At 36.2% G+C, this 27,854-nt stretch overlaps 1 protein-coding gene across 1 annotated transcript; it reads right to left on the bottom strand.

The window, feature by feature from the left end:
- Window positions 1-1,287: 1,287 nt before the first annotated feature.
- Window positions 1,288-17,685, bottom strand: clint1a (clathrin interactor 1a). Its single transcript, XM_059515775.1, has 12 exons — window positions 17,464-17,685; window positions 12,971-13,075; window positions 12,731-12,827; window positions 12,536-12,644; window positions 12,269-12,433; window positions 10,966-11,149; window positions 10,506-10,728; window positions 10,231-10,315; window positions 8,626-8,703; window positions 6,158-6,441; window positions 4,372-4,552; window positions 1,288-3,041 (listed from the first exon to the last, which is right to left on the bottom strand). The coding sequence occupies exons 1-12, from the start codon at window positions 17,502-17,504 to the stop codon at window positions 2,698-2,700; spliced, it is 1,896 nt and encodes a 631-aa protein (XP_059371758.1). The 5' UTR covers window positions 17,505-17,685; the 3' UTR covers window positions 1,288-2,697.
- Between the last annotated feature and the right edge of the window lie 10,169 nt (window positions 17,686-27,854).

Here is a 27,854-nt window from a genome sequence, read left to right as displayed (position 1 = left end):
TTGAAAATTGAGAAAGCAAAGATATAGGCCTATAATTTGTGAGACTATGCCTATCACCTTTAAAAAGGGGAATCATTTTAGCCACCTTCATTTTATCTGGGAAGAAACCTGTATAAGAAGACAAATTAGTTATATATTTTAATGGTCTAATAATACAACGTATAGTTTTTTTTTTTACAATATACATATCTAAGCCATCACTATTGCATGAAAATATTCACTTCACTTCACTGTTCTGTTAAAATGAAAGTCAATCTGTCAAACCCACTAAAACTGCCAGCCAGTAATAAACACTTTTATTTTCATGTCAAACAGTACTTTTCTTTTTAGACATTTACTTGTTTTAGTATATATATATAAAAATGCAGTTGGGTCTCCGTGGATAAAAAAAAAAAAAGCCTTATAAATGGGTTAATTGAGCTGTTGGAAATTGTGTGTAGCACTCAAGTCTTTTTGTCTTGACATGTTTGAGTGTTATTTTTCCTTCACTGCATATATTAGCCATACACATTATTCTCTTCAGGAAATATAAAAAAAACTCTTCATTTTTTAAAAATCTTAAGAGTCTTCAAATGTGATTTACTTAGTCACATGTCCATATATAAAATACTTTAAATCATTCCTCCTATTGTTTGTAGATGTTCTATCATGGTTACAGATATTTATGCTTTAAACAGTAATTGCTGGTCAAATTGCTCTAGTTGTATTCACCTTCAAAAACCTAGTAAAGAATGAGTAAAATAATTCTAACCTAGTAAAGGAATAGTTTGTTTTTCCAGCAAAATAATATAACGACTTACTGGAAAACTAGAAATGTAAATTGTCTTTCACAGCTTGGCCTATTCATAGAACTCTTAGCATCTTTCCCAGTTTTTATATATGAAGAAAGGTTCTACATTTTGTTGCATATTCATAAAATCACCATTTGGCTCCAGTTAAGGGAACATGTGTCCGGATGGACATAGTGACTACTCTGAAGTACATAACATCATGTGCTGAATGTGTGTGTGTGTGTGTGTGTAAAAGATACAAAATATACACCAGAACTGTGGCCAGTTTCCTTTTCCTTTATTAAGCTCAAGTTTCTCAAAATGAGTTATTAATTTTATGCCAATTAAAAATTTCCCTGGCAAAGGATCCAGTGAAAATGGGACATGTGGCTGTACTGCTTTCATCCTATTAAAGCATGCAAAGTTAACATTCGGAGTCAAGTCCTAAGAGGACTCTAAGAACAGACTATTTTTAAGACGTGATTGAATAGAGGAGATAAAAACAACACGCTCCACATTGAAAATGGAAATCAAATCTTTATTGTCATTCATAAAAGATCATAAGTATAATCAAGTCATTGTATGAAACCGAAAACATTAAACATTCTCAGTGGAAGATTTAGTTTTTTGTTGCTTGCTGTAGATTTGCATAAACGTATAGTGTTTCTTGTAACACTCCCCAACCATTAACAACTCAACAGCTGAGATTCCACAGAACCCAACAAACCTGACTACAAAAACCTAAAGCAACCCTCCAGGAAAAAGAAACTAGGAAGAATTTGGTCATTTTGCTTGTAAAAAGCCTCCGATTGGAAGAGAGGGGCTTGGTTGACTTCAGCGGACACTGTGGACAAAAATAGACGATCTTGACAATACAGTGATGGTCCTCTGGATACAGTATCCAACTGTTTGCTACCAGGCTTTACAAACACACAGCCTCAACTTACACTCAGCAGAAGCAGATCTGCATTAAAATACGAACCTGTATCAGGTTCAATTATACATAAAATCCTTTAAGTCACCCAAACTCTTCCTTATATTTTATCCATGCAAAAACATAAAAAATGTGCACTTATTTACTCAGCTAGATATATATCTTCATTAACAGTACCTTTAATAAATACTGTACTTTTCATATAGTCCTAAGAGTTTGTTTTTTAGAAGGAAAAAAAGGCAAGAGACTGACAGGCACCATGTGTTTTAAGGACAGATTAAACATTTTTATAAAGAAGATAAGTAGATCAGATTTTCACTGAAGAACTACACTAACTATTTAAGGCCACAAAGGTTTTGATTTGGAATTGTCATTCGATCATCAACGTTTGAGTACTTCATTTCAGTTCAGAAAATGGTTATTTGAATAAAAATCAAATAAAAAAATGGCAAAAAACAAACAAAAAAAAATCACAAACTTTACTCTATACAAAAATCCTCACCATCATAATTCATTAATCTTTAACTCAATAACTTATTGTCTGCTCGCAAAAAGGTTTACAGGTTATCATCTTAAGGCAAAGTAGAGGAAAGGCCAGAATTGATCGTAAGTATTTTTTACAGCATTAGAAACCCAATACTTCCTGGGTTAAATTAAGAAGTTACATGAAAAGAGAAAGTCAACTGGAGTCATTCACGATCATCACATTCCTTAAAGTGATATCCCGACGCAATGGAAACGTGGGACGTGTGTGTTCAGTGACTGAAATGATTCTGAGCACAAACCAGCCACCCTCGATAGGGCTCCTTGGTACAGCTGATCAGAAGAACATTGAAAATAATATAATCATCCAGTTGTACATGAGCATCATTTAAACAGACATTTCCTGCGTGGCTTTATTTGACATCTTTCAAGTAGTCTTTGTCTTCTAGCTCTTCATAGGTTCTTCATGGTCACATCTGAAGAAGGACTGTTCACTTAATACTCTGCAGTTCATTTCCCAAAGTTGGCAAAATCTGCAAAGGCATCTTGTTTAGGCTGTCCCATGGCAGGGTTCATGCCCATGACTGGCATTCCCGTACCCATGCCTCCTGGCATCCCCATTTGAGCTGTGGACATTCCCATGTTCATATTCATTCCCATCATGCCCTGATTGACTGGCATCCCTCTCATTGTTGGCATGGGCATGGTGCTACCTGTCATGCCAGGCTGCATGCCCATGTTCATTCCTCCCATCATGGTGTTGGTGGGTGGTCTGACCATTGTAGGAGCAGCCTGCATGCCCAGGTTCATTCCAGCAAAGCCCTGAGTCATCATATTCACCGGAGTCTGAACTCCTATTGCAGGATAAATAGAGAGGGGGAGGAAATTAAAATAAAGGCTGCCGATTTATGAAAATAATCAACATTTCAAATCTATAGTTTTTTATGTTTAATTATTTTGTAATATAAAATGTTAAAATGATTAAACGATTTTTTTTGTGTTTAAACGTGTTTTTTTTTTGGTTGTTGATGTTTTTTTCATATATATATATATATATATATATATATATATATATATATATATATATATTAGTTCAAAAGTTTGTGGTCAGTAAAGCTGCATTTATTTGATCAGAAACACAGTAAGAACAGTCATTTGTGACCCTGGACCACAAAACCTGTCATAAGTCGCTCTATGCTCTATGCTCTCGTACGCGCTCTGTCACTGTCACTCACCGATCAAATAAGGCTTTGACACCCGCCAAAAAAAAGATCAATGCAGAAAAACCCCTGGATTGGTTATATAACGTTGGACAGAATGTTGATCCGGCCATCGCGTATATTCAGCGCACATAAGGTAAACGTTTTGTAAACGTTTTTTAGAGAAATAAAAACAGGTCGACGAATCGATGCGCATATTTTGCGTCGACGTCATCGATGACCTCGACGCGTTGTCCCAGCCCTAATTGCTAATAATTCATTTGGACAACTTCAAAGGCGATTTCCTCAGTATTTAGATTTTTTTGCACCTTTAGATTCCAGATTTTCAAATAGTTGTATCTCAGCCAAATACGGTCCTATCCTAATAAACCATACTTCAATTGAAAGCTTATTTATTCATTCAAAAAATTTTTTGGTCCAGGGTCACATTTTACAAATATTCTTAATATGAATCTATTGCACTATTCAAAAAAACATTTCTTATTATTATCAACGATAAAAACTGCTATGCTGCTTTGTTAACAAATATGTCACTTAATAATTGAAAAAAAAAAACCATACTGACTCCAAACTTTTGAACATTAGTGTAACTGTTTTTATTACTTATTTGGAAAAATAAAAACAAGCAATATTCTTGATTTTAGTCAAATTTCATAAACATGGATATAGGTTTATGCGTCTAAGCATTATATAGCACCCTCTAAAACAGAAACGCTTTTCACAAAGTGTCAATAGAACAGTATGTCATGTTTCTGTATCAGTAGTTTGCACTTACTATTGTACTTTTATGTTATAATAGTATTACACCTATACGTTAATATTTTCATTTGTCATATTTTTTTGTGAGATTAGTTATTAATTTTCTCCACATAGACTAATTGTTTGAATTCCTTTGAGCTCATTCATTTTCTTAACTCCAGATTCGATCTTGTTGCAGACACTCTACATCGGTATCTTTGCTTACCTTGCTGCATCATGCTGAGTGTGGGCTGAGAAGGTTTGGGTGGCTGCATGCCAGGGCCAAGGAAGTCCAGGCTTATGTCTACATTAGAGTTGGACCAGGTGGAAGGCAAACAGGCTTTGGGATTGGGTTGCTGGGTCATCGGTTGCTGGGGCATCAGTGGGCTCCCCATTGACTGAAGTGGCTGCAAAGACAAAGAAAATCAAATCAGCTTTTGAACAAACCATATATGATAGTATCCATATGATCAAACACAATGTTTTCTCTGATTTTGCTAAGATGATACTTCTCTGTTGCAGTTCAAGCATAATTAAAATTCCCCAAAGACCATGAATGTTTGCCAATGGCAGAATGACACAACTCAGAGAAGATGAAAGGCAATATTAATACTCCAGAACATTACACTGTGGTCTTTCAGGGTTATCAAGACTCGAGTTAAACGAGACAGAAATGTTGGTTGAGAGGCACTGTCTTCTCCTAAAATTATTTCAGCATGTAAAAATGCATCTCAAGTCCCTCTAATTATACCATCGGGGGGGTTGCTTTTTTCTTTAGCCAAACAAAACTTGCCATTTTAAAGTAGGTCAGGCTTTTAGCATGCAAATATTATCTTTGTGCAAGGCTTTTGTTTCAATTTAATGGTTTTCTGACTTAAACTTGTTCCTCCTCATTCTGCCATTCTCTGTGATGGGCGTCCCAGGGGGCTGGGGTTGATGGGTAATGAGGAGGGGGTGGGTGGAAAATTGTGCCGATGCTGCGTGTTAACTCTGGCTCGTTTCACTTTCATGTTGCCTGCTCTCTAAACCGCTGGCTCTGAACCTCGGCCAGAATTGTCTTTTCTTGCGTAAATAGTGTTTAGTGTGCAGTTCCACTTAGATGAGCTGCATTAAGTACTCCACAGATGGGGGATCTGAATGAAAACCACATTATCTATGTGCAACTCTACATCACTTGGTTTCATCTTTATTCTTTTATCGTGCTGTAAACAATGTTGAGAGACAGCAATGCACAAAAGTGGTACAACACCTAATGAAATGCATAGGCACTCATTTGCAAGTTACACTATATACAACGGCACAATCAAAATATTTCATAATCAAATATTTTGTAGCTTTTATTTGTTATTTTTGTGCACAAATTTGGACTTTGTTATATATATATATATATATATATATATATATATATATATATATAAGGTCTCTTAATGAATAAATGTCATTTATTCCTGTGATGGCAAAGCTGAATTTTCAGCAGTCATTACTCCAGTCTACAGTGTCACATGATGCTTCAGAAATCATTCTAATATGCTGATTCTCTTGCTGGATGAGAACAATGTATTATTATTATTACTTATCAATACTGAAAACAGCTGTGCTGCTTAATATTTTTGTGGAAAGCCATGATGCATTTTTTCAGGATTCTTTGATAAAGTTAAAGTAAATAACATTTATTTGAAAGTTTATATATATTATAAATGTTTACTGTCACTTTTGATCAATTCAAGTCATGCTTGCTAAATAAATTATTAACTATTAATTTATTTCAAAAAAGGAGATCATATTTCTCTTCTCAGAAAATAAATCAAAAATATGGATGGCCCATCCTTAACGCAAAAGCATAAAAATTAATTCAATAAAATTAAGGATGAGAACATACAAAGAATACTGAGCTCTTCAAAGCATTTCAAGGTGCCTTGATCTAAAAAACATGATTAAAGAAGATATCAAGTACTCGTTCCCAAAAAATATATAGTTTAAACATGGAGAAGATTCTCAAAGGCAGTAGGCACCTGTGATTTGGACATTGGCATGCCAATGGTCTGAGAGGTGGTCATGGAGAAGTTCATGCTTTGGGAGGAGCTGAAGTTAGAGGTCTGAGAGGAGCCCATTAGGTCAAAGAGGTCGGATGAGGTTGCTGTGGATGCAGGGGCAGGAGCAGGAGCAGGGGCTGCCTGCAGACCTGAGAAAAGGTCTATTCCTGCAGGGTTAACAGGCTGAGCTGCAGGGACGGCTGGCTGGGTTGCAGGAAAAGCGTTCCAATCACCAAAGTCTCCATTCCCACTAGATGCTGGGGCTGGGGAAAGACAAAAGCTTGTGATTAATTGAAACACAGAGAAGCACAAACGTTATAGAGAGCACAGGGAACATAGAAGGAAGTTGTAATAGTTACGAAACTTGATGACTGCACAAATTCTTCACAAAATCTTGCTTCATGTTAGGCTTTATCATACAGCAGAAGATGTGCATTTGCATGTAAATGAGGAATACAAAAAAACTAGAGAAATGCAAGAGAGCTAGAAATGAAACTATCAGGGCACTGAAGATGCAGGAACATCAAAAAGAATCACAGACTCTGTCATTTCAGCTCAGTCCCAAAACTGCAGAGGGTAACATGTTACACCCAACAAGAGCTGAAATGTGTCTGTGCTCATTAGCTTTTAGCACAGCAGCCCACCATATGGCTGCCTCCTCCTCTCACTATTTAAAGGCTTTCTGCTTGGAGTATTTCATAAACAGGCAGCTGAGGATGGCAAACTCCGGTCCAGCAGAAAAAACAAACAGCCTTCTGTTATATTCCCAGAACTATATTTAAATAACCATATAAAAACACACACATATCACCACTTTGTGTCTTTCAAGTTGCACTCCCTTAAGGCTTTCATTTTAACATGTGAGTTTAATTAGGAAAAAAAATACAGAGTCTTCTGGCAAAAGCAAGCAAGGCTTTATTTGTTTCTCTTGGAGTTGCATATATTTTAAAGAACATAACTTCCAGTATCTTGGGAATAATAATAGGGTAGTGACGGTCAACTAATCGATTGCTAACTTCAACATATGTATTTAGATTTTCTGGTTACTAGTTCTAATATTATTTTGTGGTAGTGCTTTAAGTATTGGCATTTCTAACTGTTAGACAGATTGCCTTCCCAGAGTAATTGTGTTTAAATTCTTCCCACGTGGCTACATTCAGACAGACATCTTTGGACATTTTTTTTTTTGTATTTTTAAATCTTAAGTTTAAAAGTGTGTCATGAGACCCTAGTGTTCTGTTCCATTCAACTGCACTACATTCAGCTGTTTCTGAACGTCTTATTTAAACTGCCTTGAGAAACACACATGACTGCGGTCATATACCGTATTTTCCGGACTATAAGTCACACCTTTTTTCATAGTTTGGCTGGTCCTGAGACTTATAGTCAGGTGCGACTTATTTATCAAAATTAATTTGACACGAACCGAGGGAAATGAACCAAGAGAAATGAACCAATAGAAAACATTACCGTCTACAGCCGCGAGAGGGCGCTCTATGCTGCTCATTTTCCTGTAGTCTACACTGAAGACAGAGCGCCCTCTCGTGGCTGTAGACGGTAATGTTTTCTCTTGGTTCTAAATGAATGTGACTTATAGTCCAGTGCGACTTATATATGTTTTTTTCCTCATCATGACGTATTTTTGGACTGATGCGACTTATAGTCCGAAAAATACGGTAACCCAAAACCCACCCAATTATATAGGGGTTTCTTAAAACCAATTACCTGATGAATCAATTAGAAAACACATGCAATAGTCACTTTTGAAAACACGCTATTGTTCAAAATTTTTGAGCAGGAAAGTCTCCTTTGCTCAACAATGATACATTCTTTAGATAAAAAACAGACTAATATTGAGAAGTTTTATAACATTTACATTTATGCATTTAGCAGACGCTTTTATCCAAAACGACCTACATTGCATTCAGGCTACACGTTTTTTTTTTACCAGTATGTGTGTTCCCTGGGAATTGAACTCATGACCTTTTGCTATAATTTATTTAAAATACTTGTATAAAATTTTAAATAACTTTTCTATTTACATATATTTTAAACCTAACTTATTCCTGTACCTTTTTCTTTCAAAGTTGAATTTTCTGCAGCCATTATTCCAGTCTTCAGTGTCTCCAGTCTTCATTCTAATATGATAATTTGGTGCTTAAGACACATTTCTTATTATGAATGTGAAAAATGGCTTAATAATTTTTTTGGAAACCATAATGTATTTTTTCTTTGATGAAAAGTTTATTTAAAATAGAAATCTTTTGTAAAAATCTTTACTGACACTTTTGATAAATGTAATATGTCCCTGGAAAAAAATGAGTTTAATGGCTGACCCCAAATGTTTTAACAGAGGTATATGTTGTTATAAGTAGAAGTAAAAACAATCAAGAGTTTCAGGTTGTATTTCTGAGCTGATGGTGTGTTAAGAGGTTATATAAACATACCAGCTGATGATGGAATACTGGTTGCAGCTGCAAGAGAAGAGAAATCAGCAAAACCTCCAATCAGGTCAGAGCCTGAACCTAGAACAAAAGAGAGAGAGAGATTGAATTATGACATTCTAGATTTGTGAAACATATCAATCCCCTACTAATATCCTAAGGAAAAGAGAATAATGGAGAACACACAATAAGAAACATCTGTTGGAGTCTGTGAGGGGCACAAACAATCCGGTCACGTTACATTCCAGCAGCCTGTGGCTGGAGTTATGTGGAGGAGGACAGATGCAGCTGTTAGGCTGGTGGTGGAGGGAGCAAGACAGTGAGGAGAGAGATCTACGCATCTGCTCAGCACTACACACTCACCAGGGAACACTTTGACATCTGGCCCCGGTGACTAAATGCTTCAGCAGGCAGCAGGAGCGCAGGACAGCGCATATGCTAAACTTCACTGTGAGCACCTCTCTTTACGTCCACACTGCCAAGCTAATGGCACAGTGTTTCCTGCTACTTTCACTTATCTCCTCATTCATTCTTTATGTATATCCAACTATGGACCAGAACAGTAGTTTGATGGAAATGTTTACCTTATGTAAATGACTCCTTATTAGGGCTTCACGATGTGTCGTTTAAGCATCGATATCGCGATGTACGAATCCACGATAGTCACATCGCAGGATGTGCGATGTAGGCTGTCATAGTTGATCCGTTATTCATTAACCGTACGGGCCAGCTGCTACCCGGCCCTTGACGAATGTGATTCGCGGATTAATTGCACACTTTAACCATCATAGAGTGAAAGTTTATCATTTGCATGTGGTGCAAGTCCTGTCAGTTTAACAGGGCAGAGAGAGAGCGAGCGAGAGAGAGAGAGAGACAGAGAGCGCGCACGAGAGAGAGAGAGAGCGAGCACCGGCCTCACGCTCACTGTCTTCAAACAACATGAGCGCTGTCTCGCTCTCTCTCCCTCGCGCATATTAATCAATTGACACGATGGTATCGATGTTTAAATCATTTAAAATGAGACTGTAAGTGTGCTCACCCCATTTTTGTTTGTAAGAAAAAATTTGATTACATTTCATATCGCAATATATATTGCAGAAAAATAAAATATCGCAATGTAATTTTTTCCCAATATCGTGCAGCCCTACTCCTTATATACATCAGTGTTCTTTATGACAAGTTCAGTGCTGTGTTGACGGAGTGTGTCTAAGTCCATTGCAAGATTCATTCTCCTTGCTATGAATTTCGCACTCCTTCGTATTTTCTGTAACCCCTCTGGGCGATACTTGACAACCTTAAAGGTGGTTTGAAAAACCTAATTTTTTTGAACAAAAAGCACTCTTGGGATCTATTTATATTGTTGCGAAAAGTGGCAGAACAGTGCAACCCTACTTCCTTTAGGGATGAACCCTTCAATATAACTTCTCCTAAGCATCCTAAAGTGAAATGTTCTTGCATGTTCAGGTGTTGAGGCAGTGCTGAACCACAAATCAAATCAATTAATTAAAAAAAGACATTCTATAATATTTTCCTCAGCTAAAACTGTAGATCCACCAAAATATTCCTAACTTAGAGAACCCCAAAGAGGATGCATGTTACTATTGTTACCTTGGGAAGCTGGTTGAGCAGGAGCGGGATCCGCCGAGAACAAGTCCACCAGACCAGAACTGGGCTGGCTCACTGCTGATATGCTCTATGGCAACAAAGAAAGGAAAAACTAAAACACTCTTAACAGCAACCACAAGATGTCAGTGTAGAGTCGTTATTTTGAACCCAAGTTTACCATTTCTTTTCACACTATTTATTAACAAATCTCTCCCTCTCTCTTTAATTAAACTGGAAAACAGTAGTGCTGGTACTGTAGCTAGTTTTCTCTCATCTACCTGGCTTGTGTTTGTGTTGGTGGAGGATTTATCGCCAGTGTAATGCGCAGCTGCTCCCAGGTCTATCGTTTTGGAGGGAATGCCTCCTTTCTTACGAGTGGCAGTGGTCTCTGTGGCCTGGACGATCTGGACGCTTTTGGTTGTCACTGTCTCCTCGTCCTCTTTAAATTCTGATTTCCCCGACTGTCCGTTTCGCGTTCCCCGACGGTCCTCATCTCCTTCACTATACAGAGAAGATAAAGCATAAGCTTTCGTATGATCACTAACAAAAAGCTTCCTTTCTTTGAGAATAAGTAGATGAAACTCAATCAGTCCATGAAACAACTGTCAACAATTTGTTCATATAATTACTTATAACATTTCTGCTATTTGTGTTTCAAAAGAACAAAAGAAGACTTGGCAGAATAGGAGTTTCCAGGTGATCTGAGAGGGGAAAGTGAGATGGCCTGGGGGTCCTGACCTGAATCTGTCAGGCGAGTCGTCCCGGTCTTTTCTGCGGAACATGTTGATGGTGTCATCAAGGGTGCTTCCGATCTTATCGCTGATCTCTCCCAGTTTGTCACTGAAAGGGAAAGCCCCCTTGCTTTTGTCCCAGTCTTCATCCCATTTGGAGCGTGACTCTCCAAAATCAAACTTGTCCTCTGCTGCAGAATGCATAAAAAGCACAGGAAATGTGTTATGCTATATAGACGTATTATACAGTCAGACTTCATTTAGAACTCGTATATGGACATATAAGGAATAAAAGAGTTAAACCCTATAAAAACATATCTGGGTAATTAAAATCAGAGGGGAAAAATGCATTTTGCAAAAAGCAAATGAAGCTCATTGATGAATTAAACACATTTTCAGACCTATGTTAATTATTGTCATGCAGTTGGATGTTTTACTTCAGAGGTTGTTTGTAATTTTCATTATTCTTAATGGTTGTGGTTAGTGGCTCTCATTAGAATTTAATTACTTAATTATCATAAATTAAAGGCAGAATGATAAATATTACCATGAAGTAATAATAAATAGTTAATTTAATTAATATAGCAGTCTATTTTTTGTTGATTACACGGTTTATAAGGGTGTGTTTAATTGTCGTGAAAATAATTCAAGAGCTGGTACTAAAAAGAGGCTTAATGTTGTTATGCAAAATAGAATTTCTTTTTTTTTCCAGGGGTGTGGTGAAATATGACCCAGGGTGAGATTCACCCACTAATTTGATGTCAATGTAAAGAGAAGTAAAATCAGGCTAAGATGCTTCCTCTCGGGTGTATTTCATAACTAAGAACTATGATTGGACTATGGTTACATTACTGAATAAATTTGCAAGCCACCATCTCAAAAACACAATAAAAGACATATATATATATATAAAGTTTCATTAAACTTTCGAGTGAAACGATTGTCAAACTAAACATGATACCAGTTAAATCTAAAACAGCCATTACAAAATGCATTTCATTTTTCCTTCCCAATCAACATAATTTATGCTGTCATGTGAAAACGCAGCTATGTCGGGTATCAAAATAAATCTACAGTACGGTTCACTCATCTGGCGATGCAAACCCCCCAGAGACGACAACAGTGGAGAGGAGATAGAGGACCTACTTGTTTTCAAAGAGTCCCGATTAGATAAAGTCCTTATGATAAATGTCTTTTATGTGTGATGTAAAAAAAAAAAATATTGCAACACTTGATAAATATGATGGCGAGAATAGTGTGTACGTGTGTGAGAGCGTGCAAGTAAGAAAGAGAGGAAGTTAGGGACTTACAGTATCTGAAGCCCGACATACTGTCAGAGGACACGCCTATATACTTGTCCCGGTTTTTCTTGGCCTTCTTCCTCTCCTCTCTCAATCTGTCATCGTCTTGAACAAACTCTATCATCTCCTTCACCTTCTGACGCACATTGACACCCTGGTCCTTGCCATTCTCATCTGAAACACAAAGCCCATTCATCTTAGTATCTAAGAGACATCAAACAGTGTATAGGACAGATGAATAATAACATGAGCTTAGCTTTTGAGCAGTTCACTCACCTACATGATGATAGCTCTCAATTGAACGCAAGTCATACAGGTGCTCTCTTGCACTAGTAACAACCCGTTCAGATCCATTTTTGATCAAGTACGCCAGCAGCAGTAAAGACTGAGGTAGAGAGGACAGTCAAGGTCATGACAGATTACAGCAAAACAAAACCATTGCAGTCCTATACTGTCATCAGAAAAGCCTACCTTGTAAACTCTTCTCCAGTTTTTCTTGTTGTCTTTCAACATTCTTGTCCACAGCATGTTCATTACCTCTGGAAACTGCTCATACATGAATGTAGCCCTGAAATGAAGCAAAAAATAAGAAAAGCTTGTCTTAGGAGACCTTTCATATTGGAAGTGTGTGTAACTGTAGACAAATACAAACATAAGATAAGATTTCGAGGATGAAGAGACTAATCAAGCATTGAAATCCCCTCCACTTGCCTAGCGATCTCCCCCATTAACTGACCAGACGGTCCCCACGGGTCATCGTTGGTGGCTTCTCGAACCTTAGACTCAATTTCTGTATAGTTCATCACAACATTGGTTCTGTAAGAATGAGATTAAAACACAACAACCTCTTAGTAAAGTCAAACATCCTTTATTTAGGCTGATTAAACGAAAAAAAAAAAAAATAGGATTAAGAGCCATTCAGCAAATCCCAAATATATAAAAGATAAAATATATAAATTACTGAGTGGTAGAAAGCCAAATTTCATATAATTTAGTTGTGAATCGAAAAACTTGTTATAGGCTTTGTAAACAGCGGTCCATAATGACCAATCATAGGAGTTAATTCTGTATCACATCAGATTAATCCTTTCATTGAGCAAGATGGAAAAAGATGTTAATCAAAATGAGGCAACTGGTCAACATGTTTGTGCAAGTCCCTTTTTTAATTAATGAATGGATTAAGGATTTCTTTGTTGAAAGAAACTTTGTTTGGCTTTGAACCTGGAAGAAATGGTTTTTAAAAATTCCTTTTAATTTTTAGGCAGAATATCCAAAATCCTTCAAAATCGCAGACTTTACCTTTAGGAATAGAACAACATGTCACTCAAAGTACTCTAAAAGGGTTCTTTTTATACCTTATTTACCCCTAAAAAACTAAGTAGAACCATAAGCATAAATATAATATGCACCTTAGGGGCAGAGGAAGTACAAGGTTGTCCCTTATAGGCCCCAATTTATTCACATTATTTCTGACAGTGATCCTGTACTTTTCCATATGAGAAAAGCAGAGCAAAGCAGTGAGCAGAGGCTTTTAAGCTCCAAAAGAGCAAAAAAGCATAATAAACTAAACCAAAAATGTAATCCATATGACTTACAAATCATTGGAAGCCATTATAAAATTACATACGGCCATAAACAAATTTTGTTCTGTTTTTAGAACTAAGTCTCAGCCACACTCATTTAAACATGGTGCATCATGATTGGTCGCAACTCGCAAAGCACATGAAAGCATGGACATTATACAAATGATCCGCTTTGTTGATCCAAGGCGGAAAATCTATGTTTCAAACATTATGAAGGTGTGTAAATGATGAGAACAGAATAGAATTAGGTTATATATTAACAGCAGTTATAGACACACTAAAAATCACTTCCTATTCAAACTGTGTATATATACACACACACACATAAATACAAATACACATACATATATGCATATCATGTTATCTGGTGAGTTGGTAACCATTTTAAAAATCCCCTGGTGTCAGTAAACCTTTATTGCCTATTAAAAAAGGTAAAGTTAGAACAGTCAATGCCTAAAACAGTCATCAATCTTAGACCCCACCTTCATATGAATAACGGATGGAGATAACCAGCTAAGCAGGGTCAAAATCTCTTATTATGTTAAACCAGTTTAGCACTAGAGGGACATAACCAGAGTGAGATAAAAAGTGGTTATACAAGACACACAAGATCTCAGTATATGGGTGGGGTGTAGGACAGACTCACTGAGAATAGAGGGTGGATCAAATAAAAGCACCCTATGGAGTCCTCAGTCTTTCCTACTTATTTAAAAAGAAAAAAACAACAACAAAAAGACCACTGCCATTTGCTTTAAAAAAATATATCTAATGTCTTACTGGGAAAAAATACATTAGTATTGTCTTTCTCAATGTAAGATGAAAAAAAATGCATGTATACATACATAAATATATGAGTAAACAACTTCCTACATCCTTGTTTCCTCATTTAAGATTATTCACTTATAGACAATGACAGAATCATAAAGATCAAAAACATGTACAAAACCCCCTAAACTATCAAACACAAAACTTCAGCATCATTTGAGTTAATAAAAAAAGAGGTCAGGACATCCATTTGCTTAAGCTTGCAAGGTGCAATTATTTCCTTATTCTGAGTCATCTGGGATAAACAAGACTGTGTCCAAACCTTAAAAAACACAACAGACAGGCCAACCGCATTGACTGGTTTCACAGCTTGAGGATAATGCAGGCTGCTTTTAATTTTATTTAAGGTACTACTGAAATTCTTTCCACAGTTACATGATACCTGTGGCTGAGTGATAATAACATCTTACTACACACTAAATACTATAATACAAAAGTCTTCCTGTGGCATCTCGGGACTTTCACACTATTTAGGAACAGGCTCATTGCTTTACCAGCATGAAGCTAAATTCCCCACACATTGTCAATCCAGCCATGGCTACACTTGGCAAGTAGTCTGTTAAAAGGTCATGCTGTTGATAGAGATGGCAGACTGATTTTGGTGGCAATATGCTAAATTTCTTCACCTTGCTACATTGTTTTCAAACTTGCTTTGCAAAACAGGAAATGACAATTTTTTTTTTCTTTTTTTGCGGGTCATGATAAGTCATGGCTGTCTAGAATAGATAGAATTGATTAGTTCTTTTATATATTTATATTGCTTCTCCAGAGATTTTTGTAGTCTCTATTAAGGGGCTAGCACCAATACAATATAATATAGTGTCAGATACTTTTTAACATCACATCTGAAGATAAGTGTGTAAATGTAACAGTTTCAGGGACATACCCACTTATTAGGCAACACCCAAAGGTTTGTGCAAAGTCATATTTGTGAATTAATGCTTTCAATAACTGCTTTTCTATACTATGAGAAAAGGGCAAACTAGAAAAGGATAGAAAACAACAACCTCAAGTTCAGTTATATCCTCTTTAATTAGCATTATTCAATGTTATTCTTGAAGATAAAATCATTTTCAAGTTTCTGTGAACAACGAATTCATTCATTCACCAGAGTTAACTCTAAGAAATACCAAAGTCTAAGAAATAAAACAGAAGTGTAGTCTGTGGCTATGACCAGCAGTTTATTTTAAGACAGGGATTAAATTTGTTCTTGACCTTGGCACTTTTAAAGAAAAACATCATTCTGAATTTCCCACTGAACAACTATTCATAAAGACAGTAGATGAAGCGTGCATGACAGATGGAACAATCTGAAAAACGGTTTAACCTTTAAATTGTTTCTGAGCCCAATTTCTAAAAAATATTCGAAAAAATATTAAAAGGGGGTTCCAGCAAAAACCTAGGCCAAGAGACTTTGTATAAAAACTGGCATCATCCTAGAATTATGTATAAGCAAATATGACAGCATGGCATAGTGGACTAAAGCACTGAAAGTGCAGAAGGCCATTGACCTCTAAATAAATCATTTAAATGTGAGCTTCATGTGAGACAAACTGTAGATGAAGATAAAATCAATCATTTGAACAAAAATATAACATTGTAGTATATTGATAAATGTTGGAAAATATAAAGATTTTTTTTCTGGGGTATTGTTTTCCTGTCCTTTAAAGGGTTAAAACAGATATATAGATGCCTCGTTAGCGACTATGGTTCTATGGGCCGCTATATGTAAGCCGTCCGCCATACTGTAATGGTCAACTTGACATCATTCCCCATAGTAATAATTTAGCTGCATCCGAAAACTTAAGCAATGACTTAGCAGGCAGCGTTTTTGCACAAAGGCACCTCATGAAACTGATTTCAGACAGGCTTCTGATGCAGCGTAACGGTTTAATGATCTACAACAAAATAGAACCAGTTTTGGTGATAACTGAACACATTTTTTATTACTATAATACTGATTTCTCAATAGAAATAACATTAAAAGTGAAAAAACGACCGTTTCAAGATGGCGGCCGCATCTACGACGTGCCTGGACAGTCGAATGGGGTATATATACACCATACACATATCTATGGGCTAAAACACTAGTTTCAGTTTAACACCAGCAGTTTCCATGAAACTCAAAAGCTCCATTACAGAAGCTACGCAACTATCTTTATACGTACAGCTTTTGTACCAGGATTACAACTAGAAAGTGTAAACAGTTTGCCAATTAATCTTATATGACACCATACATATATGTACAAAGAATTGTTGTTCATTTCAGGCTCGCAGATTAGGTTGAAATAGTGCCTGACAATAGCTGTCAAACATGAAAAAGTTGTTGCCACTCCAATGCCAAGTTAAACACGTGCTCTTACTTTAATTTTTAAACAATTTTGACCTTCAGAAAGGTTAACAATCAACACGTCGGTTTGGCATGTAAAGCACTTTTAAACACAAACGCCGTGTTTTGACAGCCAACCCAAGTTCAGCAACTGTCATAAAATTAGCCACTGAGAGTTAATAGTAAGGAAGTTTGAGGGTACCCTTTGTCTCGTAAAGAAAATTAAATCGTAATAAACAAGTGAAAACGTCTGATAAAGAATCCTAAGCGACTTGAAAACGAAAGTTAAATACACAGGGGACATACGCTAGTTTTAAGAGCACAACAAAGCTGTAACGTTAGTTAGCTACTGTGCTAACTCCTGTCTCGAGAGACCGATGTGACGTCAACGAGTGCGTACGTGTCTCATTTTCAACAGGTATGAGACAGGACACCGAAATACTGTCGAAAACATTCACAATACTCACGCTTTATCAACCAGCTCCCTCACTTTCCACATATTCAACATCTTGGCCGTGTTGTGTTGGCTCTCGTTCGTGAAAACAGGTGTCCCAGCCCTTGAGATCCGCTGGTCGTGCCAGGCGAGCTGTCACGAGAGCCTGTGCATGAACTCTAAAGTTACGCTGCTTCAGACAGCGGCGGAGGAGCGCAGGCCAGACAGGTTACTACGGAAATGCGCCGTCACTTACGGAAATATCGTAGGCTGCTTCAGCAGAACTCTACATCCTTGATGAGGATATGACATAAACCACATTAGCATAACCTCCCAGAAGTGGTTAGTGAATGTGAAAAAAATTAACACGTGTTTGTTTCAAATGATAGCGAGAATGAATAAATAAATCAGTAAATTAATTATATATAAATTATTATTATACAATTATATGAATTGAGATTCTAACGAATTCAATTTCAGTTCTCACCAAGCACAATTCATTTTTAATGTGAATTTAAAGAGATAGAATTAAAGGAGCAAGCTTTCAAAGTGTTTTTACATGTAAACATTAATTATAAATTAATGTATAAATGAATATTAATCAAAAAATTTTTTGAATTGGGTAATATTTTTTTTCTGGTCTTGTTTCATTGTTTTACTTCATGTATACTCAGTTTAGCCTAGCCTATAATGAGTTCAATTAGTTAATGATTTTCTGATAATAGAGAATAATAGTGGAATGTTGAAAGATTTCACAGTATACAGAAATGTATATAATAATTGATAACAAAAAAATAACCCTTAAATATTCAAGTGAAAGTATATAAAATATGTGTTTATTCAGACAAGTTTAAGGTACTGTATGCCACTGCCAAGTTTATCAGTCACATCTGCCTAAGACAAGTATGAGACATTAACATGGTAAAAAAAAAAAAAAAAACAGAGTTAGTTTCTGGGTGTCAGCTCCAATAGATAGTCCATTTCTCAGGAGCTGAGATGCCAAGGTTTTGTGTGTTCTGGTAGATGGGCCATCTCAGTGACGGGTGAAAATGGAGGCCCTTCCACAAATGACAGCCCCCTGGGAGAGGAGAGCCTCTCATGGCAAACAAGCATTAGGAGCTTCTTGCACACTTTAGCAAAATAAATAAATAAATGGAAAAAAAAAAAAATGAAGAACATCACAGGAAACTGACAAAAAAGAACCTATTTTACAAAAACAGAGCATGACAAGAGACAGCACTTAACGTCCCCAAATGCACTACACCCATGGGATCTGCTTCAATTACTGCTGCAAGTTCAATGAAGAAAACCATAGAAAGCCTTACAGCGAAGACCGAGCCTATGAAGGAAACTGAATCCGTCAGAAAACATTTCCAGTTCAACAGGCGTCTTCCCTTATGAAACAAAAATATATTGCAGTATATTGGAAAATATCATGTAATATATAAGGCATATATTTTATATATATTTATTTTTTCCAATATATTTCAATATATCGAAAGCGGCAATCATTTGTATATTTTGCAATATATTATGTAATATATGTATCATCAATATATTATTAAATGTATTCAAATATATAATATATTAGAAAATAAAAAGGGAAAATAATATATTACAATATATCACAATATATTTTAAGAAATATATTGGTAAATATATTTTCCTTTCATAAGGGTTACCTAGTTACGTTTTTATTAAACAGCAAAATTCTTAATTAGTAACTATGGAAGAAAATATAGACTTATGTACCATGAGCAGTGATTTATCCATCACATAGTTCTCATATGAAGCTTTGATCAGCCATAATATAGCTTGATAATTTTACAGTTAAGTTTAAGTTTAAGTTTAAAGTGCATGTATTTATGCAGGAATGCAGTCACCTACAGCTTTAAAAACTGATGTCAATGCGCATGCTTTAAGAATGTTTATGAAATTCTGCATTTACTTTAATGCAGATTTGGCTATTAGTAATTGTCAATTTGTAAAAAATTTAATAAATTTCGTAAAAGTAAATGTCTGAGTAAATGTCAAAATATCTGAGAAATGTCAGGGGCAAAACATTAAGTTGGTAGATATTTTTTGGTTGTCTTGAATTTATTTTGGCCTAAGATATAAGCAGAGTGATGTTAATTAAATGAAAATAAATGAAACGGCTCAAACAGTGGAAATGTAAATTGCATGCACTTCAAAGTGAAATCTGCAAGGGAGATCTTGGTTGTAAATGTACAAAGGCATCATTGTCTAAAATGGTCCATGAAATAAAGTGGAATGTTTTTAGTTGTCCGTGCTGTGATGTTTGATTTTATGCCCCCAAATCAACATTCAGATTTGAAAATGAAAAGTTTTGTCCTGATAGAATAATGTGTCCTTTTTTTTTAATCTTTTTTTTTTTTTTTTTGCCAAAAATAAATGATGGAAGAAAAATTGCATAGAAAATAATATTTTATCAATATCCAAACCATTGGCAGGATGTGAGCTGAACTGTCAGTAGGGGGCACTGTCACACAACATAAAAATGTTCTTTCTTTTCCCTCTCATCACAATATGTAAGGCCTTAATAATATTTCAGTCAGTATTTTTCACTTTGTTATCATTATAAACACCCTGGACTGTGGTGGTGCAATAATAGTCAGTGAATGGGTGCAATAATAGCCTACCTATTTGTAATTATAGATAATAGTATACAATTAGCACAGAGCTTGGCAAGACACTCTACCGAACTGTATTTAGATGAGGTTTTACAACACCATAAAAACCCCATCGTTTTAACAGAGTTTCATATCTGCATTATGAGCTCTGTCTCAACTTCATCTTATAATTACTGTCCCAAAACTGCCTCACTGCACACACACACACACACACACACACACATACACAAACATGGTGCATCCTGGTGGAAAGGCAAAAGTGACCTGTCATGCAGAGAGAGGTCAGATGATGGATGACGTGTGGGTGGTTCTATCGCTTGGGAAAAAGACCCAGGGGCTGACTGTGGCCTGTGCAAGGGCCAACAATAACATCCTTAAATAAAACAGCATGAAAAGAGTCCCGTATCCCATAGCCAGTCCAGTGCAGGACTAAGAAATGGCTACAAAATGGAGCAAGAGCTGTAAAATTAGAGCAAATCCCACAAACAATGAACATTGTTTTGTAATGGCATTGTAAAAGGGGAAAAACCCAACTATGCCGAGTTTCTGCAAATTGGAAACATGTGTGGTGAATAAAATAAATAAATAAAAATTTCAGATTTCCCACTCCCACTCTGAGATGATGTTCTGACCACATTTTCATGGGAAACGCTACAGCATAAATGGCAGAAATTAACTAGTGATCACTGTCCCATGGTCTTCTTTTATAAAAAGGCAGTTTTCACTGGCCTCTTGAGGCAGCAGCTTGCGCTCAACAACATTTTGTTTAACAAATCTAACAGGAGTTTAAAAAAAGCTATGTGTCTATAATACACAATTTTGTGAGTAAAATCATTCAGTATAAATAACTGAAAAAATTATCAAATACCTAAAAAAAAGTCCCTGGATGGACATTTTAAGCATCATATTTAATTGTGTCTTTCCTGTGAATTACAGTAAACAAACACATACTGATTACAGTAAATTGTTTATAATCTCTTACATATACAGCTATATACAATGTCTTGGCACTGAATGAGTTAAAATCCACTCAGTGCTTTAGTCCAATTCCCAACATGTTCCTGTCATTTTTGTGCCCCTGACACATTGTGTTCTGAAGCAGAAAGCATCTGCTCTTTTATGGGCAAATTCAATTAGTAATTAAGCGGAGTAAAAAAATAGAGGAGTTAACATCTGGAGCAGTTACATGTTAATGTGATAAACTGAAAAAAGGTAAGATAGGAGAATATGACGGCATAAAATGTTCAAGGACATTGGTCTCACAGATACTTTTTCACATGTTAAGTTTATTCAGCTGTAGAGGAAGGGTTAAATGGGAGATGTCATGTTTACAGAGACCCCAGAGAAGAATGCTCTTTTAAAGACAACTTAAGTAATACTTTTTTTATGAAAGCTGGTATATAGGGTTTGGATGTGAAATCACTTTCAACAACAACAAAAGACTGTAGTATTGTTGGCGTGAGGAGAAGGAAAAATTCCATAGTAGAAAAACTGAGGGGAATTGAGATAAGACTAGCAAGCAAGACCCAGCTGTGAAAAGGTACTGTTGGCAAAACTCCAGAAAGGATGGGGAGGGTTTCATCTTCACCCACAACCATTACTTAATTAGTCCATAAAGTGAAATTACACCTATCCAACAATGAATGCATAATCCCTATCATCCTTGAGCATTAAACAAATGAATCGCAGAACAAAAGGCCATCAGACCACAAATAAGAAATCCATCTTGTTATTGGATGCTTTGTGGCAAGTAAAGAGTTAAAAACACACAAGAAAAGTGTGAATGATGTCACTCGAATCTTGTTGGTTTCTCATAAACGGCAGGGTTTTATTGAGCCAGAGAAATAAAGATAGTCAGTTGCAGTTAGGAAATACGGGTTCACTGAGCAAGGTTTACTGGAGACGCTGTGCCAGACTACAATTAGACATGTTCTCTACACGGAAAATATTTAAAAGCAGTGTAAAGTGCATGGGGGGCTTTATTCATGAATAGATTATGTTTATTTAGTATGAATTCGCATATAAAAAGTGTTGTTGAACAGCTTTGTTAGTTCTGAATGCCGTATCCATTTTCCTCATTGTTGGCACCGTTAAATTATGTCTTCAATTAGTAATGTAGCTGCTAAAAAGTATATAAAACAGAACTCAGAGTAATTCTCTGCACTGACCCATCTGAATTTGTTAATATGAAGTGAAAATATATATGTTTGTCCTACAGCTATACGTATCTTTGTGAGAAGTATTTTAGCATTGGATTGAGCTTACACAAGAAAAACAGAATCTTTCCTTCATCATCACACAAGAATGAGCAAATCTGAACGAAGTCAAGGCCGCATGATGGATGCGCAGCACCTCAGTAATGGAGACTTGATCAGAGAGATTCAAAAGTTATCTTAGGCTGCACTGAAATTGATCAATACCGTGCATTTTCCCTCTCTCTTCAACTTTCTTTCTCCCGCTATCAGCACATCCCTTCATTGGTCTTCATTTGCCCCCGCAAACTTATGAAAATGCTCCAAGATGATTAACACAGACTTAATGACCTGCAAAAACAACAGCAGCTCGTGAGTTTCTTCAATTTGCCATTGCCCACCTCCCTCCCCCTTATGAGGGAACAATATACCCCTGCCTTGCTCTCATAAGGATTCATTACCCTGCTCTGAGATTTCCAGGCCAGGCGAGGGAAGCGTTATTTCCCCTGTGTTGGCTCTCACATCGGCAGGGCCATTACTCTTAACACTCCTGCAAAGGGGCTAATGGGGCAGCTTTACTGACAGAGAAGAGGAAGGGGAGGAAGAGAGGTAGAGGGTGGGTGGATGAGAAGGGGCTGAGATGATATGGTAATCAGAGAGGGAAGGGATTTGGGAATTCCGAGTGCATGGAAGAAGTGGGAATGAGAAGTAAGAAATGTAATTTGTTGAACTTGGGCCAAAATTACAAAGCTTTGAAAAATGAGATAATGAGGCAAACTATCGTTCCATTTATGCTTGTGATTATAAAAAAAAAAAAAAAAAAACTTTAATTCAGGGTAATGTCGTTCTGTAAAGTGGATACTCATTTACTCTTTGTAATGACAATGTTGAATGGTGGAAGGTGCTAAAAGGTGAATGGGAAAGTAAAGTGTATGATTACATCGATGCAACACTGTTCCCATTGTAAGTAGACCCTCTCAGTTCCAGAACGAGGACACATTAAGGTTGTTTTATCCATGTTACAGGGAGCTGCCCCTGCCAATATCCAAGACCTACAGTACTATTACAGGCCCAACCAGAGGTGGCAATTACAGGGGCAATTAAACTTAAACGTAGAGATGTAAGATTGATGGGGACTTCCAAACGCTGCAAGCATTCTGAGACTTGAGAGAATGAATGCTGGGGGTCAACAGTCTGCCTTGGTCAAACTACTTATGTAAACATGAACGTGGGAATAATATTTACCTAGTGGTTTATTAAAACGGGTAGCCTATTATTATGCAAAATAATTAACAATTCATTCTTAAACTGGCGTTGTGGTCTTAATCTTAAGCTTATTGATATTTTTGTTCTTAACTAGTGCTGTCAAATGTTGATTAATCGCATTCAAAACAAAAGTTTTTGTTTACATAATATATGTGTGTGTACTGTGTTTATTTATTATGTAGGGTTATATATAAATACATGCCCATACAGTATATATTTAGAAAATATTTACATATACAGTATATTACACGGAAGCACAATACATTTTTAATGAGCTAAAAAAAAAAAGACACGTCACACCTCTGTTTATCAATTTGCACTGGCTATAGCTGCTCGCATAAAATTCAAGGCATTGATGTTTGCCTACAAAACTACCACTGGCTCTGCACCCCTTTACCTAAATTCATCCCAAAGAAGCACAATGTCACTTTTACGTACTTTTAAATAAAATTTTCCCTTCTGGTGGAATGACCTCCCCAACTCAATCCGAGTCCTTAGCCATCTTTAAGAATCGGCTAAAACACATCTCTTCCTTAGCACATCTTTATTTGACCCTCTGACTCTAGCACTCTCTATTCTAATTCTATTCTTAAAAAAAAAAAAACTTTTCCCTTTTAGACTTGCACTTTATTCATTTGCTGCTTGTTTAAAATCTATCTGTTTTATTGTTTTTAAATTCTAATTTTATTTTCATTCATTTTACAATTAACAAAAGCAAAAAAGACTTCTTACACTAGCTTTCTCTATTCTTTTTCTATTCTATCTGTCTTCTTATATATATATATATATATATATATATATATATATATATATATATATATACAGTATATATAATATATTATATATATTTTTTAAAGCCCTTGCTATGTGTACTGTGTTAACCTAACTGAGACTATTTAAAGCACTTGTATTTCATTGCTCTTTTGTTGATTTTGATTGCTTCTATTGTCCTCATTTGAAAGCCACTTTGGATAAAAGCGTCTGCTAAATGAATAAATGTAAAGGTAAATGTATATACATTTATATGTATGTATATATATATATATATATATATATATATATATATATATATATATATATATATATATGAATAAATAAAAAATAAATTGTATATATATATTAGTGGTGGGCATAGATAAATTTTTTAATCTAGATTAATCTCATTGTAATCTTGGAATTAATCTAGATTAATCTAGATTAAAATGGCTCATTTGAATTCTGCCAAAGGCATTCAGAATATGTGTGCTACCCAAATAAAATAATGACTAAAAGTAAGTCTTTTAGAACGAGTTTCTCAAGCCAGGTGGTGCATTAGACCAGGGGCTCATCTCCAGTTTCCGAAATGCATCAAAAAGTGCTTGAGAAAGCTGTAAACTAATTCCACATTGCACAAGGTGCAAACAACCTTACGCCTGTTTCACACATAATCCATCTGCAGTGCGTATGCGTTTCATATTTTTTTACGCACCCATGTTAACGGATTCCAGCGTTCACGGGGTTGGGGTCCGTCAGTGCGTTCCAGGAGCGGTGCGTCTGCAGCAGTGCAGCGATCGTTCACGTACCGAGTAGCAGACTGCAAACGTGTCCTGTGTGAAAGCACAATGAGTATAAGTCCGTGCTGCTTCAGCACAACATTCCAAACGCACACAGACTGCATACACACTGCAGACGGATTATGTGTGAAACAGGCGTGCGTCTTGTTGAGGTTTCCATTGGGAAGCTTCTTAAAAAAAAAAAAAAAAAAAATTCCCTGAAGCAAACTCGGCGGCTTCAGCTGCATCCATGTTAGCACGTCTCGTTTGATGTGATAATTTCACAGTAGGCATACGCAGGTTTCGAAGACTCGTTCTCGCCCCCTACAGTGCAATTCGGTTAGGCATACATCCGCGCTAAAATATCAAGGTGAAAGTCATCATAGCTCGCCTAGTATAGACCCAGCTCCCAACCCAACTTTGAGAATAGATTAACGGCAATATTTTTTTTATCGCCCGATAAGAGTCTGCCGTTAACGCAGCACGTTAACGCCGATAACGGCCCACCACAAATATATATATATATATATATATATATATATATATATATATATATATATATACATAATAAATAAACACAGTACACACACATATATAATATAAACAGATCTTTTATTTTGGATGCAATTAATCACAATTAATTGTTTGACAGCACTATTCTTAACACACTATCAGGTTGTGTATTAGTGATCTAAAAAAAAAAAGAACAAATCTGCCGGTTACATTTTTACTACAGTAGGTGGCAGCAAATGACTGTTTTTATCAATGAGTCACTGAATAATTCATAACATTGATTCATTAAGTAACAAAACAAGTGAATGCAATTTTGAGTCACTGAATTGTTCACCAATTAAATACAAACCGTTAATTCATTCAGGGATGAAAAACCATGTGTTGCTGTTTGCATGAGTTGTACCGTGACTTTGTCTGGAATTATTATTTGTTAAATCAATATGAGAGGAAATGTGATGCATATTTTATTTGAAAATATATAAAACCAAACTTTTGATGTTTTGTTTATGCATTTTTGTTTTGTTGGTATTAGTATTAATATAAATACCTTAATACATAATATTATATGGGCAAAATATTTTTTTTATATATAATTTCCATTCAAATGTATTTTTACAAAAACTGGAATGTTAATAAACGTTAAAGATCTAAGTTGATGTTTGGATCAGTTAATTACAAAGTATAAAGCAGCATGTAAACTAGTAGGCTACATAGACAACAATAAAAGCGCACTTTGTGTACTAAAGTGATGGATGTTTAAAAACTGGAGATGTTTAAGATCATCCTTCAAGGGTCTTCTGTCCCTTTAATTTAAAATCTGTATCTGAAAAAAAAAAAAAGATATGGACTAACGTTTCTTTAAGTCCTTTGGTCCCATGGTGCATAATGTCATCGTCTCCCACAATGCATTGCTTAGCACTGTGCCCTTGACTTCCCCCAGTCCACAGTCTCAGCCAATCAGTCGTCTCCTCCAGGGACCAAACCTCATTAACTGCTTACAGAAAAAAATTCTCTATTTAATTGCTCTTCTTAATAGACCCAAGTAGGATGGAGGAGTGACAGCTGTATACATACATGCACCCACACTCTCACAAAACCAGACACATGTACAAATTCTTCAAGAAACAATGAATGCTCATATAGTATAACCTGAATGTATTGTATAAGACAGAAAAATCTGAAAAGGGAGAAGAGAAATAGGAATCTTGACCTGTTTGGCCCCAACTGTGGTCCTCCGCAAACCATAATCCGAAATTCACTGGCACCATTTGGCAGTCGTTCCGTTAATCCCATCCCGCCTGATTTCCAGGGATAGATACAAGGGAGATGTGGGAAATAAGTTACAGCTCTCATCACGTCTGCCTTTGGGACAACAGCTTACAGAAAGCTGTCATTTGGGAAACCGGTCTGTAATTGCTTTTTGTGTATTAAAGAGAAGTGTCAGGGCCAAAGACCGAAAGGGCTTCGCTTGTGTTCCACAAGAGACCCCATCCCATGAATGCATTCATCCTATGTCTTTCATTAAGAAGATCTTTGCGCATTTCCCATATTTCAAACAAAAGAGGAATTAAGGGCCTATTGGTGAGGTGGCGAACAGGGGGAGTCTTTGTCGAGGGACACATGGGACAGGATAGCTGCATTGTCTCTTCACACACATTGTATTCCTGTAGTCACAATGAAGCTGTGAGTCAGCCTGGCAGTCAAAGCCAAGGTCAGACCTGAGGAGAGGCAGGGGCTCTAGAGGCACAGCGATGTTAAACGCACTCATTTTAACCACACTGTACTTCCTCTCTCAAGCACAGATGGGTGGTTACATGCAGAGAGAGTGGAGAAGCGTAAAGCTGTCCCGGGTGGAGGGTAAAAAGGTATGTAATTATGTATGTCGCATGACAACATATTATGATCCCGTGGAGTGTAAAGGCATACACAGAGGTCCAGGCCTTTGTGTCTGCAAATAAATTTCCAGTCACTCATTACAACACATTGATTCACATTTTGCTTTAAAATAAAACATTTTTAATACAAATGCATTAACAATATGCTTTTTTTTAAGACATAAGTCAAGAGTTTCTTACATTACAAAAATAATGATCTATATTTAGTTTAGGTATTTTGTCTTATTTTTCATCATTAACATATAGACTCAAGATATGTCTTCCTCATTGGCAAATATTTTTTGCTTGTTTTAAGCACAAATCAAACTGTTGTAAGTGAAGCTTACACTTAAATGGGAAAAAGAAAAACGTTTAATTAGGTTTGAGCAATAGTCTT

This window comes from Carassius carassius, chromosome 29, assembly GCF_963082965.1.
Source record: "Carassius carassius chromosome 29, fCarCar2.1, whole genome shotgun sequence".
In the NCBI taxonomy this organism is placed as follows: domain Eukaryota; kingdom Metazoa; phylum Chordata; class Actinopteri; order Cypriniformes; family Cyprinidae; genus Carassius; species Carassius carassius.
Note: the sequence above shows the minus strand (reverse complement) of the source record. Positions and strands in the feature narration are given on the sequence as shown.

Excerpts from the sequence above, each read along its gene's own strand:
- clint1a (XM_059515775.1), bottom strand. The coding sequence starts at position 17,504 with ATGTTGAATATGTGGAAAGTGAGGGAGCTGGTTGATAAAGC. Across the intron at positions 12,645-12,730 it reads ACTGGAGAAGAGTTTACAAG|TCTTTACTGCTGCTGGCGTA; the intron begins GTAGGCTTTTCT and ends TCTCTACCTCAG. Across the intron at positions 8,704-10,230 it reads TGCTCAACCAGCTTCCCAAG|GTTCAGGCTCTGACCTGATT; the intron begins GTAACAATAGTA and ends CTTTTGTTCTAG.